General features: G+C 56.7%; 1 protein-coding gene across 6 annotated transcripts in view; it reads left to right on the forward strand.

Annotated features, from left to right (window-relative positions):
• The window catches only part of HIVEP3 (HIVEP zinc finger 3), a 534,394-nt gene that overhangs the window by 511,292 nt on the left and 5,786 nt on the right, over positions 1 to 17,316 (forward strand). For all 6 annotated transcript variants that reach the window (XM_054492548.2, XM_054492562.2, XM_054492556.1 and 3 more), the window contains 3 exons: positions 4,618 to 4,793; positions 11,067 to 11,153; positions 15,778 to 16,712. In XM_054492548.2, coding sequence (XP_054348523.1) covers positions 4,618 to 4,793; positions 11,067 to 11,153; positions 15,778 to 16,712 — 1,198 coding nt within the window. The remainder of the gene's footprint in view (positions 1 to 4,617; positions 4,794 to 11,066; positions 11,154 to 15,777; positions 16,713 to 17,316) is intronic.

Raw genomic sequence — 17,316 nt, forward strand, 5'->3', positions numbered from 1 at the left:
GGTGTGTGTATATGTAAATATGGGGTATATGAGTATTCAAGTGGAGATGCAAGTGCCTGGTTGTAGGAGTGTGTAGGGGCGTGAGTGTGGGGGTGTGTGAGGGTGTGGGGGGTGTGGGGTGAGTGATGTGAGTGTATCTGTGTGTATGAAGGTGGGGACGTATGTGTGAGGGTGGGGTGTGGGGGAGGGTAGGGGTGTGTGGGGAGGAGAGTCAGGGGTGTGTGAGGGTAGGGGTGTCAACATAAGTGTGAGGATGGGGTGTGGAGTATGAGTGTGGGGTGTGAGGGTGGGGGTGTGGGGTGTGAGCATGTGTGAGGGTGTGTGTGAGGGTGTGGGGTATGAGCATGTGTGTGGAGGGTTAGCATGTGAGGGTGTGTGAGTGTGGGGGTGTCAGCATGTGTGAATGGGAGGGTGTGGGGGGTGTGAACATGTGTGATGGTGAGGGTGTATCAGTGGGGGGTGTGAGCATGTGTGTGAAGGTGAGTGTGGGGGTGTGAGCACGTGTGAGGGTAAGGGTGTGAGTGTATGGGTGTAAGCATGTGAGTGTGAGGGTGAGGGTGAGTGTGGGGTGTGAGCATGTGTGAGGGTGAGGGTGTGTGTGAGGGTGAGTTGTGTGAGGGTGTGTGGGGGTGTGAGCATGTGTGAGGGTGTGGGGTGAGGATGTGTGAGGGTGAGTGTGGGGGTGTGAGCATGTGTGAGGAAGAGTGTGAGGTCAGGGTTGTGAGTGTGAAGGTGAGTGTGAGGGCAGGGGTGTGAAGTGTGAAGGTGTGAGGGTGGGGGTGAGTGTGAGCATGAAGGTGAGTGTGAGGGCGGGGGTGTGTGAAGGTGTGAGGGCAGGGTGTGGAGTGTGAAGGTGCGAGGGTGGGAGTGTGGAGTGTGTGAAGGTGAGTGTGAGGGCAGGGGTGTGTGAAGGTGTGAGGGTGGGGTGTGGAGTGTGAAGGTGAGTGTGAGGGTGGGGGTGTGGAGTGTGTGAAGGTGAGTGTGAGGGTGGGGTGTGTGGGGGGTGTGAGGATGAGTGTGAGGGTGGGGTATGAGTCTGAGGGTGAATGTGAGGGCAGGGGTGTGAGTGTGAAGGTGAGTGAGGGTGGGGGTGTGGAGTGTGAGTGTGAAGGTGAGTGTGAGGGTGGTGTGTGTGAGTGTGAGGGTGGGGTATGAGTCTGAGGGTGAATGTGAGGGCAGGGGTGTGAGTGTGAAGGTGAGTGAGGGTGGGGGTGTGGAGTGTGTGGTGAGGGTGGGGTGTGTGTGAGGGTGGGGTGTGAGTCTGAGGGTGTGAGGGCAAGGGTGTGAGTGTGAAGGTGAGGGTGGGCGTGTGGACTGTGTGAAGGTGAGTGTAAGGGTGGGGTGTGGAGTGAGGGCGAGTGTGAGTGTGGGGGTGTGGAGTGTGAAGGTGAGTGTGAGGGTGAGTGGGGGGGTGTATGTGTGACGGTGTGTGAGGGTGGGGGTGTGTGAGGGTGAGTGTGTGAGGGTGTGAGGGCGGAGTGTGAAGGTGTGAGGGCAGGGGTGTGTGAAGGTGAGTGAGGGTGGGGATGTGGAGTGTGAGGGTGAGTGTGAGTGTGGAGGTGTGGAGTATGAAGGTGAGGGTAAGGGTGTGAGGGTTGGGTGTGAGTGTGAAGGTGTGAGGACAAGGGTGTGAGTGTGAAGGTAAGTGAGGGTGGGGGTATGGAGTGTGAATGTGAAGGTGAGTGTGAGGGCGGGGTGTGGAGTGTGACGAGTGTGAGTGTGGGAGTGTGGAATGTGAAGGTGAATGCAAGGGTGTGGGGTGCATGTGTGAGGGTGAGCATGTGAAGGCAGGGGTGTGTGTGTGAGGGTGAGCATGAGGGTGGAGTGTGAGTGTGAATGTGTGAGGACGGGTGTGAGTGTGAGGGTGAGGGTGGGGTGTGGATTGTGAATGTGAAGGTGAGTGTGAGGGTGGGGTGTGGAGTGTGAGAACGAGTGTGAGTGTGGGAGTGTGGAGTGTGAAGGTGAATGCGAGGTTGTAGGGTGCATGTGTGAGGGCGAGCATGTGAGGGCGGGGGTGTGTGTGTGAGGGTGAGCATGAGGGTGGGGTGTGTGAATGTGTGAGGACAGGGGTGTGAGTGTGAGGGTGAGGGTGGGGGTGTGGAGTGTGTGAAGGTGAGTGTGAGGGTGGGGTGTGGAGTGTGAGAACGAGTGTGAGTGCGGGAGTGTGGAGTGTGAAAGTGTGAGGGTGTGTGTGTGTATGTGTGAGGGTGAGCATGTGAGGGCAGGGGTGTGTGTGTGAGGGTGGTGTGTATGAAGGTGAGTGTGAGGACAGGGGTGTGAGGGTGAGGGTGGGGGTGTGGAGTGTGAGTGTGAAGGTAAGTGTGAGGGCAGGGTGTGGAGTGTGAGTGCAAGTGTGAGTGTGGGGGTGTGGAGTGTGAAGAGTGTAAGGGTGGGGTGTGAGTGTGTGAGTGCAGGGGTTGGAGTGTAAGGGTGTGAGGGTGGGGTGTGAGGGTGTGTGAGGGCAGGGGTGTGAGTGTGGAGGTGGGGGGTGGGGGGTGTGGAGTGTGAGTGTAAAGGTGAGTGTAAGGGCAGGGTGTGGAGTGTGAGGGTGTGAGTGTAGGGGTGTGGAGTGTGAAGGTGTGAGGGTGAGTGTGGGGGTGTATGAGGGTGAGCATCGTGGGTGTGTGAGGGTGAGCGTGTGAGGGTGTGTGTGAGGGTGAGTGTGGGGGTGTGAGCAGGTGTGAGGGCGAGTGTGGGGGTGTATGTGTGAGGTTAGCATGAGGGTGAGCATGTGAGGGTGTCAGGGTGAGTGTGGGGGTGTGAGCAGGTGTGAGGGTGAATGTGTGGGGGTGTGTGTGTGAGGGTGAGCGTGTGTGTGTGAAGGTGAGCATGTGAGGGTGAGTGTGTGAGGGTGAACGTGTGAGGGAGTGTGAGGGTGAGGATGAGGGTGTGTGAGGGTGTATGTGAGGGTGAGTGTGTGAGGGTGAGCATGTGTGGGACTGTGAGTGTGAGGGTGAGTGTGTGAGGGTGAGTGTGCGTGTGTGGGTGTGTGTGAGGGTGTGTGAGGGTGAGGGTGAGTGTGAAGGTGTGTGTGAGGAAGAGGGTGTGTGAGGGTGGAGGGTGAGTGTGGGGGTGTGAGCAAGTGTGAGTGCAGGGGTGTGGAGTGTGAAGGTGAGTGTGAGGATGAGTGTGGGGTGTGAGCATGTGTGAGTGTGAGGGTGAGTGTGAGGGTGAGTGTGGGGTGTGAGCATGTTTTAGTATGAGGGTGAGCATGTGAGGGTGAGTGTGTGTGAGGGTGAGCGTGTGAGGGTGAGTGTGTGGGTGTGAGCATGTGTGAGGGCGAGTGTGAGGGTGGGGGTGTGGTGCTGGTGGTTCCGTTGCTGCCAGCGGGCTCTCTCCCTTAAGTCCCCTCTTCCAAGCCCTTCCTTCCGACGTCCTTTCAACTGTAAGCTGACAGCCCCATTGGAGCAGGGTGGAGCCCCCCCGCCCCGACACGCTGTCCCTTGCTCACCTCCTCCCAGCCACCTCCTGCCCCTCTGTGCTGGAACCAGGCAGGGGCAGGTGGTGCGGCATGAGTAGGGCACGGGCAACTCTGGCTGGCGTTGGAAGGTGCGCGCCACAGGCTGAGAAGCCACGCCTCCTCCACGTGCGGTGCCAGTGGCCTCTCAGGCTTCACGAGTCAGAAGGCTCTTCTGGAATTATGCCAGGGTCCCCTCTCCTGGCGCGCCCCCTGCCACCCTCCCCACCGCATCTGAGACTTGCACATGTATAGCATCAGACCAACAAGACAGCTTCATCGTGATCGTGTTGCGCATGTGGGACTCGTGGGTTTCCTTCTAAGTGGAAATAAGAGCATTCTGATTCGTGCTTCAGGCGCAGCTTCTGAAAGCCGATGGCACTTCCAGATGGAACCCCAAGCGATGTGGCAGGTGGCTGGGACCCTGCATCCTGCAGAGCTTGCAGGCTGAGGTGCAGGTGAGGGAGAGAGCTCAGGACTCCTCATTCCAAACTCTGAAGCCAGGGAAGCAATGGTGGTCCCTGTTCCTTCTCCTCCCATCAATATCAGAGCGGCTTCCTGGCAGACTGGACAGACTTTGGGGCAGGCAGGTTCAAAGCCTGGTTCTGGCCCCTTCTGGCTATGGGATCTTGGACAAGTCTCTCACTGTCTCTAAGTCTCGGGGGTCTCACGGGCTCTCCATGGTGAGGTGGTTGTGCTTTTTGATTTGGGTAAAGTGCCTGGCAGAGTGAGCACTTGGTGAATGGCAGCTGCCCGAGCGGCTGCTGTTGTTTTATTATCATCATTCCCTCTCTGGGACTCTGGTGGCCTGCGGTGGCTGTTCTTTGTGAGCGAAGCTGTAGCTGGGCTGGCTCTGCCAAGGAGGCTGTCTGGCACCCTGCAGCTCCACGTCCCCTCGGTGGGAAGCACCAGTGTCTGCTGCTCTGGGGGAGGAAGAATAGTGCAGCTCCCCCTTCTGAGGGGGAGGGGCGCAGGGGTCCGCGGTGGATCACCAGGGTGACTCAGCTCCTCCCACTGTCGTGGTCCTCTCTGGTTCCGTGGCCTCCATTCCTCTCATCTGTAACGGGCTGGATGAAGCTAGGAAGCGCGTGCATCTTCTGAGGTGGGAACCTGCCTCTTCTCCTTTTTTTTCCCTTTACTATGACGCCTGTTGCTCATAGGTACAAATCAAACGAAGAGTATGTATATGTGCGAGGCCGCGGCCGAGGGAAATATGTTTGTGAGGAGTGTGGAATTCGCTGCAAGAAGCCCAGCATGCTGAAGAAACACATCCGCACCCACACTGACGTCCGGCCCTATGTGTGCAAGCACTGTCACTTTGCTTTTAAAACCAAAGGTAAGAGAGAGTCAGCTGGGGCACTGCCCCAGCCCGCTGCAGGGAGCTCCCCTCTGGGAGTCCCAGCACAGAGTTCAGGCGCCCAGACCTCTTTGCAGGGGGCCTGGAGCAGCCCCATTTCCTGGGTTCCCACCCAGCTTGGTGCCCAGTGGCAGAGCAGCTGGCTCCAGACTGGCCTGTGGCTCCCCATGGCTGCCCCAGCCATCCTCCTGGAACACACACACAGCCCCTGCACCTGTGGCCACCTGGCCCTGGCCTGCCCAGCCTGGTGCGGCACTCTTGCTCACCGTTCCTGATTTTGCATCTTCTCTCATCTCCCCTCCCTTCTGCATGTCTCCTGAGCCGTTTATCCACTGATCTGAGGCACTCCAGCATCCATGCTCGTCACTGCCACTCTTGCATTTGGAAATCCATTCCACTCCCAGCTGCTTAACACACTCACATGCTCACTTCTCATGCCAGAGTGCGCCGACCTCCACCCACCTCTCCACTCCCACCATGTCCCTGCTCCACCCAGCTTCTCTGCACCTCTCAGCACAGGGCCGGCCCCCCACTCCCAGACTGGCAGCCCTGTCACCCCTGCCCCAGCCACACCCCACATCAGGGTCAGGATAGGCTCTGGCAGTCACTGGTGAAAGGAGGGGCCTGCTGTGAAAGGCATGCATCCCAGAGAGCTGTGATGGGTGATGGGCATGGCCTGGCCTGCCGCAGCCACCCAGGCCAGGCCCCTGGTGTGGACAAAGGAGCTGAGTCCATGAGATTCTTGGATTGCACTCTCCTCCTGCAGGATAGGCAGGGAAGGTCCTGGCAGCTTGCTCACTCCAGACTGAAGCGCCTTGGAGGGAGACCCAGGGCTCTCGGCACCCCGGTGTCTTCAGCCTCTTGAGCTTGATAGATTCCTGGGTCAGGGTTTGGACATCAGGGTCCTGTCTTCTCCTTTGAGCAAGTTGGGGGCTTCTGGGAGCCCCGCGGTTTCTCAGGGGGTGAAACTCAAGGGCATCCTTCAGCTGTGCCACCCGTTGACCTTTCTTCTGTTGGCAAAGTTGCTCCCAGCGAGCGAGGCTGGGCAGCTGCTCTGGAGGGGGCCCAGCAGGGTCCCTACCCTTCTTCACTTCCTCCGTGCTCTTGCTGCCTGGCCCCTTCCGTTCTCTCTATACCAGGTCAGGGGCCAGTTTATCACATCCCCTGGGAGAGTGGCCTCTTCTCTGACTGTGTTCCCATTTCTGGTCTCCTGACCCCATTAACTGAACCCCTGCCCTCCTCTGTCCCCTCGCCATCATCTGCAAGTTGAGCTCAAATTTTCCTGCCAAGGTTTTGGTTTAAACGGAGGTGCCTGCCCTCCCACTGCCTTTCCCCCATCCTCTTCTCTCTTGGTGTCTCATAAACAATGTCCCAAAGGTTGCCCAGAGAGGGCACATAGGCCCAGGACTCCCCACCCACCCCATGGGTGCTTTGAAGCTGTCTTCCATCCCTGCAGCCCTGCCCAGCATGCGTCGCCCTGGACATGGGCTGTCCCTGACACGCCCTCCAACCGCACTTCCTCTGGCCTTCTGCAGCCAGTCGAGATTTTATGGAAGAGCAAGATGGGGATAACTGACTGACAATTCAATGGACGGTCTTCAACTCTAAAAGCGGAAATCTTATCACCCAAGTCCCCTTGAAGGTGAAGAAAGGGATCCCAGAAAACAGAATAACTGTTAATGCTGGAGCTGTAACTAGAACACGGGACCCGAGCTCCAGGGCATCACCCCATCACCTTCCATCCAGGGAAGGGAGCAGTTAGTTCCCTCCCTTCGCTGGAGTGGGTGGCAAAAAGCTGCACTTGGAGTAGCCTGTGTCCAGAGGACCACACTGTCCTCAGCCTGAGGAGCCCTGAGAGCTCCCAGCCCAGGGCCATGCAGAGCACACCTGTGCCCCACACGCAGCCTGGGCTGCCCATCGCCTCAGGAAACCATCACTCTGCCACGTGAGACTGGAAGTTTCCAGCCCAAGCAGTTTCCCGCAGGGGGCCCACTCAATTCCCTTTGCCTTGGGTCCCTAGCGGGAGCCCCTACTTTCTGGGAGAAGTCTTCACTGGAAGCCACACTGAGCCTGTCTGCAGTCCCTTCCTGGGTCTCTCTGAGCCAGCACAGAGCCAGGGCCCTGGAGGGCTTTGGAGGGTCCGGAGTGCGTAATCTGAACAGAGGGGCTGTAGGCCCTCCCCATTTCCAGGGGTGTAGAGCATCCCCCGAGGTAAGGCTGCCCCTGCTGTCCTGAAGGCCAGGTCTGTGAGGTCATGCTCTCAACCAGTGATCAAGCAGTGCCCTGAGCTCTTCCTCAACTGTTCACAGGGGCTTCTAGAAGACTAGAACCTTCCAGAACCAACGCAGGGAGCTGATGGGAAATGGTGGAATCTGAAACTGTTTGACTAACAGAGGGAAGGCCAGGTTGGGCTGGTGGCAATGGAAGCAGGGAAGGCTCCCTGTTAGCTCTCTCTGCAGTATGGGGGTGAAGGGAGAGCAGGGCGCTGGAGCTACTGTCTGTTTCTGGGGCCAGGTGTCTTTGTGGAGGGCTGGGCCCCGTCAGCCATCAGCTCAGACAACACAGGCCCCTTGTGTCCCGGGCTGTGCGCCTCCCCATTGGGCCACCTCCAGGCCTGCCCCAGGCGGCCCTCCCGGCCCTACCAACCGGCTACACCAGGGCCTGGGGAGCCCCTCCTGCCTTCCTGTCTGTCTCTGTCTGCCGTGTGTGTCTCGTCTCTTGTGTCAGACGTCGTGGCAGCAGCTCAGGCCTCTGGAAACTGGCTAAGGAATGCGTCAGTAGGTGGGGCTGGGGAGGCCTGTGGGTGGCCCTGTGGTGGCTGGGGGTCCCTCTTCTCAGATGGTTCCCAGAGGCCAGCGGATGGCTGTGCCATGTCCAGGCCCTTGCACTGATCGCCTCAGGGGACAGAGATGGCCTCAGGTCTGCCAGCAGCAGGAGCGGGGAGAGATCGGTTGGTCAAAGCCGAATGAGGCAGGCAGGGTTGTTGGTGGATGCCCTTTTATCGGAGGTTCCGCCTCTTCCCGACACCCATCACTTTACCTCTCACTTGCCTTTCCTCTTCATTCCAGGCCTGTCAGGCTTTGGTGGGGTCTGGGATGACTGTGAGAAGCTGTGGCTCTGCCTGACAAGCTGAGGCCCTGGCCCTCAACAGGAAAGTGGTGTTCAGGCTGCGCCTGCAGCCGTGTGCCCCACCTTCCCCTTTCACAGAGGAGGAGACAGGCCTGGAGAGGGGCAGTCACAGAGGGACCCGGACAGCACTCAGGGCTGCCCATCCAGTGTCCACTCCTGGACCCGCAAAGTCACCTCCGATCCTGACTCCTCCCTGCACCCCCGTGGCGGGGGCAGAGGAGAGGCAGGCCTTTGGGGGGCTCCCTGGTGCCTTCTCCTGAGAAAGGTAAAACCATTTCACCAAAAGCATCATCTTAGCATCTCTTCCTCCACACCCAGCATGGTGCGTGGCAGAGCCCCTGGGCTGCTCAATAGAGTGACTCGCATGGGGACAGGGGTCTGTCCTCTGCCGGGCACACTCTGCTGCCACTCTACGTGTGTCACCTCATCAAGTCCTCCGGCATCCCCATGAGGTAGGTATTACTTCACAGTTGCAGAAACCAGGGCTCAGAAGGTTAAGGAACTTGCCCAAGAGCCCACAGCTAGCAAGTGGCAGAGCCCACAGTCAAACCCAAGGCTGCCAGGTTCCATCTAGGTTCCATTCTGCCTCCACATGGAGTGGGAAAGGGCCCAGAGTCTTGAGACCTGGATCTAGATGGAACTCGGCACCAACCGGCACTGGGACTGTGGGCCACTTGATTCACTGTGTTGGTTCAAGCAGCACTGCCAGCATCCAAGACAGCCAGTGATCTTGTCTAATGGTGCCATCAGCACCTGGGCCCAGAGTTAGATCAGAAGCAGGGAGAACCTCAGCCTGGCGGGGGTCGAATTACATGGACTTTGAAGCTCCTTCCAACATTTTCCTCCTGCGATGACAAGGGCATTTCCCATACATGGCTATTGTACACCCATTGTGTGCCCAGCATCTAGCTTGGTTCATTAGAGACCTAAACCTTCCAGGCAGAACAGGTGCAGCAAATGAGGTAATAGCCAGAATTAGCAGAGTCCGCAGTGCTCTGTGGCCTGGGGTAGTCAGGGTAGGGTGGGCCTGGCTCCCGGACCTTAGGACAGTGGGTATCTCTGATCCACGGAAGACCCCAGCTGCCTTTTCCCACCTCTTGACTGTCCTACTCCGGCTTTGCCTTCTCATGACAATGAGGGCAGAAGTCCACAAGTTTGGCTAGGGACCTCTGAGGACCCTCTGGCTACAAGATGACTCTGGAAGTTATGGCTTTGCTCCCACTATGGCCAGGAGTAGGACATGCAGGTTTATTTCCGGTTGTAGGAAACCCAAATTGGGACGGATAGAGTCATGAACTAGGACCAAGGTGAAGAAAGAGGAAAGGAAACAGCTCCGCTCCCATCCCTGCTGCCCTTGACTTGGACACCTCAGGGAATCCCAGCTTAAGGTTCCTCCATTAACCTCTTAGCAAAACCCTAAAGATTTCTTCTAATTCTAGGAATGATTAAGAAGCACCCTTCGGTTCATCCATGGGCCCTCTCCCTGGTCACCTATCCATCCATCTCATCTAATAGTTTTCCTGTTCATTTATCTGCTCATCCTATCTGTTCCTACCATTCTCCCATTTGTCCTCCCACCCATCCAACTTCCCCTTCTTTCATCCTTCTGTCCGTACTCACGTGCATGTAAAAGTGCATGTATCCATTCATCCAGCCAACCAGCCATTCTTCCATTCTTCCGTTCATCCATGTCTCTGTCCTCCCATCCAGCTCTCCATCATCCCATCTGTTTATTGACCCATTCTCCATCTATCCTTCCATTTGTTTTCATTTACTCACCTATCCTCCGTCTGCCTATTCATCTCCTTATCTGCTCATCTATTGTTCCATCCCTCTGTCTATCCTCTTCCTGTTCTTCATTCTCTTTATATTTCCTTTATCCACTTTATCTATCCACGCACCAATCGCTCTATTCATCCACTCCAGGAGGCTTAGCTCTTTCCATTCTTCTCTCCTCCATCCATCCATTCAAACTTACCAATTCATTAGACTAATGGGACAGAGCACCTGACTCAGGGAACTTATGACTTACGATGTTAATGACCATATGGAAATATAGCCATCCCCAGGGCGACAGTGAGCACATCACAGTTTGGGAGTAGCTGCTGGGCCCAAAGGAATATCCTGAGGCATCTGGCCTGTGTTCTTCTGGGGCAGGCTGGGATGCTCTGCCTGTCCTTCCTAGAATGCTCCTGTCCACAGAGCTGTGTGGCCTGTGAAATGTTGTGCACCTGTTGGGGAACTGAAGCTGTTGTTACTGTTCCCTGATTCCACAGAGCTGCTGCCTCCACTCTTCAGCTTGTGGACTGGACCTACAACTTGGGGCAAAGTCAGCCTCCCCTCTGAGGGCTTTGTAGGCATGGAGCAGGACAGAGGCCTTGCCCGGGCCTTCCCTGAACCACCCTGGTCCTGTGTCTGCACTGTAGATCGGCCTGAGGAAACTGAAGGCCCAGAAATGGGACTTCTCTATGGAACCCAAGCTTGGGCCCCCAGCCTTGTGGCTCCTGAGTTCCTGGCTAGTAGACTTCCCTACTCTCACCTTCTGCCGTCTCGCCATACGTAATATTAAATTTGCCCGGTTTCCCTACCTACACTTTAGAATTCTGCCCTGTGGGCTGCCCTAGAAGTGTCCTCAGCCAGAAGGGCATGCTGAGTCCTCACCCGTCATGCCGGTCAATGGGAGCCTCCCACATCATCCCACACTTGAGATGGCCAATAGTCCTCCTGATGAGTGTCACCAGCTACTAGGGCCAGACTTAAATCAGAAGCAAAAACAACAACAACAACAAAAAAAACTATTGCCCTTGAGTTGTCTTTTAATTTCTTTTTTGTTTGTTTTTTAACCAGCATCTCACTTCCTCATTATACTCTCTGTCCCCTCACAGCCCACGCCCACCCCACCTAGCTCCTGTGCACTGCCCTGAACAGCAGCTGTGGCTACACATCTGGGCCTGAGCACCAGGGCAGAGGGATACCCCAGGTCCTGCCCAGCCCTGCAGCTGGCAGGGCCTTGACTGGCCTGAGAAACCATGGCCTGCCGGCCAGGTGCTACTTCCATGAGCCCTGGGTCCACCCTGCCCTCCTGCCCCACAGCAGAGCCTAAGTATTCTCGTTTCTTTCTAGGGAATCTGACTAAGCACATGAAGTCGAAGGCCCACAGCAAAAAGTGCCAAGAGACAGGGGTGCTGGAGGAGCTGGAAGCCGAAGAAGGTAACAATTGCAACCTCCTCCATCCCCTTTCCTCTCGTCCGCTTTCCCTGTCCTCCTCCATCTTTCCTCCTTGCGTTCCCTGCTTCCTTTCTGTCTGCTTTGCCCCATTCCCCCTCCTCCCCTCTCTCTCTCTCCCCCATGCCTTCACCTTCAGTTCTCCCAATTATCAGACAAAGGTTAAATTCCCTGAATGATCGAGCCACCTCCCCACATGCGGATAGGATATGCTCTGCAGCCCTAGCTATCATGCATTACCATCTGCCATGCAGGTGGAGCGCCTGGCACCCATGGGTGCTCAGTGAATGTTTACTGAATAAATGCACACAAGAGAACTTACAGCCAACGTTGATTGAGTGCCCACTATGTGTCAGGCAGGTTCTAAATGCATGCCCTGAATTATCCCAGCCAACCCCTCACAGTGACACTGTGGGACACATACTTTCCAAAGCTCCACACCCACACTCCTGCCTACACACTCTGGCATGGGCCTGACACATGGGCCTTTTGGAGCTAGGAGAGTTTCAAGAAAGCCCAAACCAGACCTGACAGCCACTTGTCACCTCCCAGTCCCATCCCCATACACACCCCAGCCATGGTGGTCAATCCCCAGGAGGCATCTTAGAGTCAGTCTCTGAGAAGACAGGGCAGAGGAGTCAAAGCCAGTGGGTCTGGCTGAGCACTGCCCGGCCTCAGCAGTCAGGCAGGTGGCCAGAGGGGCTTTGGTGGTGGACGGCAGTCCCTCCAACAGAAGGAGGCTGGAGCCATTTCTCCAGCACCAAGCAAAGCAGGAAGCATACTGATTCCCTGAAATCAGCCCCAGGACTTAGAGTATGACAGAGAGGAGTGTGTATGCACGCACCATGTGTCTTGTTCTGTTTTTGTTTTTCCAATTTGGGGATGTATTTGTGGTCTTACAAAAAAGAGTTAAGTCATATTTCCTTTTAGGTTCCTTATAGAGCAGAACACAGTGAACTTGGGACTGTTCCCCCCAAAGCTAGAATGTGGGTTCACTACGCTTGTCAAGGATACACTGGGCCATACACACACGTCGTCTCATTGAGTCCTCAAAATAGGTGGCAGAAACTTGTGTCACACATGTTAAGTCAGGGAAGTCAAAGCTCAGACAGGTAAAAATAGCCCAAGGTCACACAAAAACCCTGGCCGCATGCCACTCCACTGCCTGGTGGGCTGGACCAGGGGAGCCTGAACCTAAGCCAGAGCCCTCCCCTGAGGTCCCTGCCCCGCCCCAGCCTCGTTTTCCCAGTGGAGCGAACGAGGATGCTCAGAGCCACTTTTTTGAGGACGAAATCCTTGCATTCATTCCAGAAGTAATTACTGGGCACAATCTCTGTGCCTGGCTCTGTTCTGGGTGCTGGAGGTTCCGCAGTAAATAAAACAGCTCCTGCCCTCAGACAGTCGGCATGGCAGGGGAGCTGGGCAAGGAACAAAGGTGGAGTAGAGCAGGGGCCCTGCCTGTGAAGCCAAAGAGAAAGCAGAAGAGCCGTGTGCTAGACAGGGCGGTGTGAGCAGAGAACCCACCAGGAGGAACCGGGGTCAGGAGCCACGTGGGGTCAGGGAGGAGCTCTCCTGCAGAGGGAGCAGCAGGTGCGGGGTCCCCTGGGGCCACCGCGCTTGGCCCGCGTGATGAAGCCCGCTGGGCGCGGGGGCAGCCGGTTCAGAGAGAGCTAGAGCCCGAGGGCTGAAGGGCACGGCGGGGTGGGGTGCCCTGGAGCGGAGGAGAGAGGCAGGGCGTCCTCTGGCCTGTGCCGTGGGCGCGGGGAGGCCGAGTGTGCTCAGGAGGTGGAAAAGCGGCGGGATTCTGGGTAGGCTCCGGAGGGAGAGCCCACAGGTTCAGCTGATCCCATATGGGGCAGAAGGGAGGGGGAAGGACGAAAAGGAGCCATGGAGGACTTCAAGGTTTACGGCCCAAGAGACTGAAGGATGGAGTTTCCACTTCCCGCGACGAGACAGATGCCGGGGGGAGCGGCAGGAGTTCGCGTCTGTGGGACGCGAGGTGGCGCGTGGGAGAACTGCCTGGAAGGAGCGAGGCGCCCCGGCACTGCCCATGGTGCTGGCCAGGCTGGGCGCCAGCGCCACCGTGTGGCCTCTCCCAGCGGCGCCCGCCGCGGGCTCAAGCTCTCTCATTTGTGGAGCGTTGGCCTGGATCCCAGCAGGGGCGGGGCCGCTCCAGCAAGGGCCCTGGGAAGGGGCCGCCCAGCCAGGCGCATTCCCCAGCGCCCTGCAGGAACGCAGATGTGGAGGGCCCGGCCAGCCCCGAGCTGGGCAGGGGACTCTTGGCTTCCAGCATTCGTGCACTGAGTGCCCAGGACGGGCCATTACCCCTACTGGGTCTCAACTTCCACATTAGTAAAGAGGATCTTTAGGAGCCCTCCCTGCTGGACATCAGGAGACGCTGGTCCTGACTCTCCTTCACTCCTAGCAGTACCCCTGTGACCTTCATCTGCAAAATGCTGACAATCCCACCCCAGCTACATGCCTGCTGAGATTGGGGGGACAGGGTATCATGGGATGACAGGAGCTGAAGTTTATTGGGTACTTACTGTGTGCCAGACCCTCACAGTCCTCTCAACAGCTTCCTAGAGTGCTTTTATTGCTACCCAGTTTACAGATGAGGAAACCAGACACACAGAAAGTAAAGTAACCAACGTCACACAGCAAGGAAGTGGTAGTGCTGAGATTCAAACCCGACCACTCCCTGCTTCTTAGTGCAGCACATCATTTTTAAACTGTCAGCGTAATAATGCAAGGGCTGTAAACCTTAGTTCTGACTCAGCCACCAGCTCTCACTGGGTCATCTGTGCCTGGATTTTGCTGTATGTAAATGAGGGGCAGGGCCAGGTGAACGGGTGATGAAGTAGGCCCCTGCCAAAGTCCTAGGCGAGGGAGGTAAATGCCTGGGGCATAACTGCAAAGTTCACCCCCATCCCCAGCCCTGCTCTCATCCTAATCCTTCATTCCTCCTCTGGTCTCATCACCCTGCCTCTAGCCTCAGGGGCCTCCTTTTGCCTGCCAGCCCCAGCTCCACCCCATAGCTTTTGACCTACATCCGGCTGAATGCCCACTTTTGTCCACTTTGGACATCTGACTGCTGCATATTGAGTGACTTGGAAGTGCTAGTTCCGGGCTTTCTGGCCCCGGGGCAGCTGGGCATGGTGGAGAGCCAAAGCCTAGCTGCCCCAGCGGCCTGAGTCAGCTTCTGTGCCAGCCCTCCTGGTCAGTGGTGGGTGCGGTACTGATATGTGTGAGTGATGGGGCTGGCTGGCTGGCTCAACCCACCTGTCAGCAGCCTTACTCTGCAGACCAGAAACAGGTTCCAATGGTCTAGTGATGGGCCAGCGAGCAGGCCAGATGTTAGCGGAGCTCTCCCCAGCGTCTGGATTGCTGTCCATTTCAGAGATGCCCAAACTAGACTCCTGACATGTTAGAGGTGACCCGACTGGTTGGGGCCATCCCAGAGGAATCAGACCAGGAAGCTAGTATTCCAGAGCCCTAACCCCCACTTTTAGACTCTATTCAGTAACTCTGTTATTATTCTTGTAGTCTGTTTAAGGAGTGCAAGTGACCTAAATGTCCAACAATATCTGAAACAAGTATCACAATTTTGTTTTTTGTTTACTCTTGTGAACAATTGCTTCCAAGTCACTCAACATGCAGCAGTCAGATGTCCGAAGTGGACAAAAGTGGGCATTCAGCTGGATGTAGGTCAAAAACTATGGGGTGGAGCTGGGGCTGGCAGGCAATGGGAGGGCCCCAAGGCTAGAGGCAGCCTGGACTTCAAAAGGGCAGTGGCCCCTCAGATAAGAGCGTGGCTGGGATGGGGACCTGCTCTGCAGCCTGAGGCCAGCTTAGCCAAGCCGCCCACAGAGGCCAGAGTCCGCCACCTGCCAGATGCCATTGTGCCAGCCACCGGGAGCCTGGTCACCATGGCAGATGTGTGTTTACACTGACCACGGATGGCTCTGTGCTGCTGCACCAGCCAGCCTCTGTCCTGGAATAATAGATTTCATCATTAATGTATTAATATGGTAGCTATAATTATTTTTAAGCCCTTGATATGTGCCAGGCCTTCATTTTACTCCTCCTAGAAAACCTGGTGAGGTGAGACCATCACATTCATTCAACAAAGGGGGAGACCAAGCAGAGCAAGGTGGTAACTTGCCCATGGTGAAGCCAGCACTGAGATGCTAGTGAAACAAACAAACAAAGACTCTCTTCTTTGCTATGGCTCAATCCCAGCCCTACTGCTGTCTTCCATGGGCAAGTTACTTACTTTCTTTTACCTCAGTTTCCTCATCTGTAACATGAGGATGAGAACAGTACCAGCTTCACAGGATTCTCTGAGGTCTAAATGAATAAATATACCTAAAGCTCTCAGAACTGAACATTGCACATTCTAGGCATAAGGGAATTATTGTTCACTATTGTTATTTACAAAGCGCTCCCATATCTGTTGTTTCTTGGTTGTCCCAACAATCTTGTGCCCTTGCCATGGCTATTTTGCCCAGTCGGCAGGCAAGGAAACTGGGGCTCAGAGAGGAGCAGCCGTGGGGGCAGTGGGGCCAATGCCCAACTGTGACTTTGGGTCTTCTGCGTTTGCCCTCAGGAACCAGTGACGACCTGTTCCAGGACTCGGAAGGACGAGAGGGCTCAGAGGCTGTGGAGGAGCACCAGTTTTCGGACCTGGAGGACTCAGACTCAGACTCAGACCTGGACGAAGACGAGGATGAGGATGAGGAGGAGAGCCAGGATGAGCTGTCCAGACCATCCTCAGAGGCGCCCCCGCCTGGCCCACCACATGCACTGCGGGCAGACTCCTCACCCATCCTGGGCCCTCAGCCCCCAGATGCCCCCGCCTCTGGCACCGAGGCTACACGAGGCAGCTCGGTCTCGGAAGCTGAGCGCCTGACAGCCAGCAGCTGCTACATGTCCAGCCAGAGCATGCCGGGCCTCCCCCGGCTGGGACCGGCCCCTCTAGGCTCTGTGGAGAAAGACACAGGCTCAGGCTTGAGCTACAAGCCTGTGTCCCCAAGAAGACCGTGGTCCCCAAGCAAAGAAGCAGGCAGCCGTCCACCACTAGCCCGCAAACACTCACTAACCAAAAACGACTCATCTCCCCAGCGATGCTCCCCGGCCCGAGAACCACAGGCCTCAGCCCTGAGCCCACCTGGCCTGCATGTGGACCCAGGAAGGGGCATGGGCCCTCTGCCTTGTGGGTCTCCAAGACTTCAGCTGTCTCCTCTCACCCTCCGCCCCCTGGGAAGAGAACTGGCCCCTCGAGCACATGTGCTCTCCAAACTCGAGGGTACCACCGACCCAGGCCTCCCCAGATACTCGCCCACCAGGAGATGGTCTCCGGGTCAGGCCGAGTCACCACCACGATCAGCGCTGCCAGGGAAGTGGGCCTTGGCTGGGCCGGGCAGCCCCTCAGCGGGGGAGCATGGCTCAGGCTTGGGGCTGGCCCCGCGGGTTCTCTTCCCTCCCGCGCCTCTACCTCACAAGCTCCTCAGCAGAAGCCCAGAGACCTGCGCCTCCCCGTGGGTGAGTTCCTGCCCCTGGTGGCTGGGCCGCTTCTCCCCTGTGGGTGCAGGGGTTGCAAGTTCACACCCTCCTGGGTATCACACCTGGAACTAAACAGCTCTGCCAGCTCAGTAGTTATTAATAATTTAGCAAACATTTATTAGGCACCTACTGTGCCATGCACCATGCTGGGTGCCCTAAATCAGCTGGCTTATTAAACTTTATTTGAGCCTCAGAAGCACAGAGCATGGACTCTGGAGTTCATGGGAGCTGGGTTCTACCACGTATTAGTCCGTTCTTGTATTGCTATAAACAAATTCCTGAGACTGGGTAATTTATGATGAAAAGAGGTTGAAAAGGCTCACAGTTCTTCAGGCTGTACAGGTAGCGTGGTGCCAGCATCTGCTCGGCTTCTGGGGAGGCCTCAAGCAGCTTTTACTCATGGCAGAAGGCAAAGTGGGAACAGGCATCTCACATGGCAGAGTGGAAGCAAGAGAGAGAGTTGGGGGAAAGGTGCCACACACTCAAAATGCCAGATCTCATGAGAACTCACTCACTATCTGGAGGATAGTATCCGGCCCTGAGGGATCCATCCCCGTGACCCAAACACCTCCCACCAGGCCCC

The sequence above is a fragment of the Pongo pygmaeus genome, chromosome 1, assembly GCF_028885625.2.
Source record: "Pongo pygmaeus isolate AG05252 chromosome 1, NHGRI_mPonPyg2-v2.0_pri, whole genome shotgun sequence".
Lineage (NCBI taxonomy): Eukaryota > Metazoa > Chordata > Mammalia > Primates > Hominidae > Pongo > Pongo pygmaeus.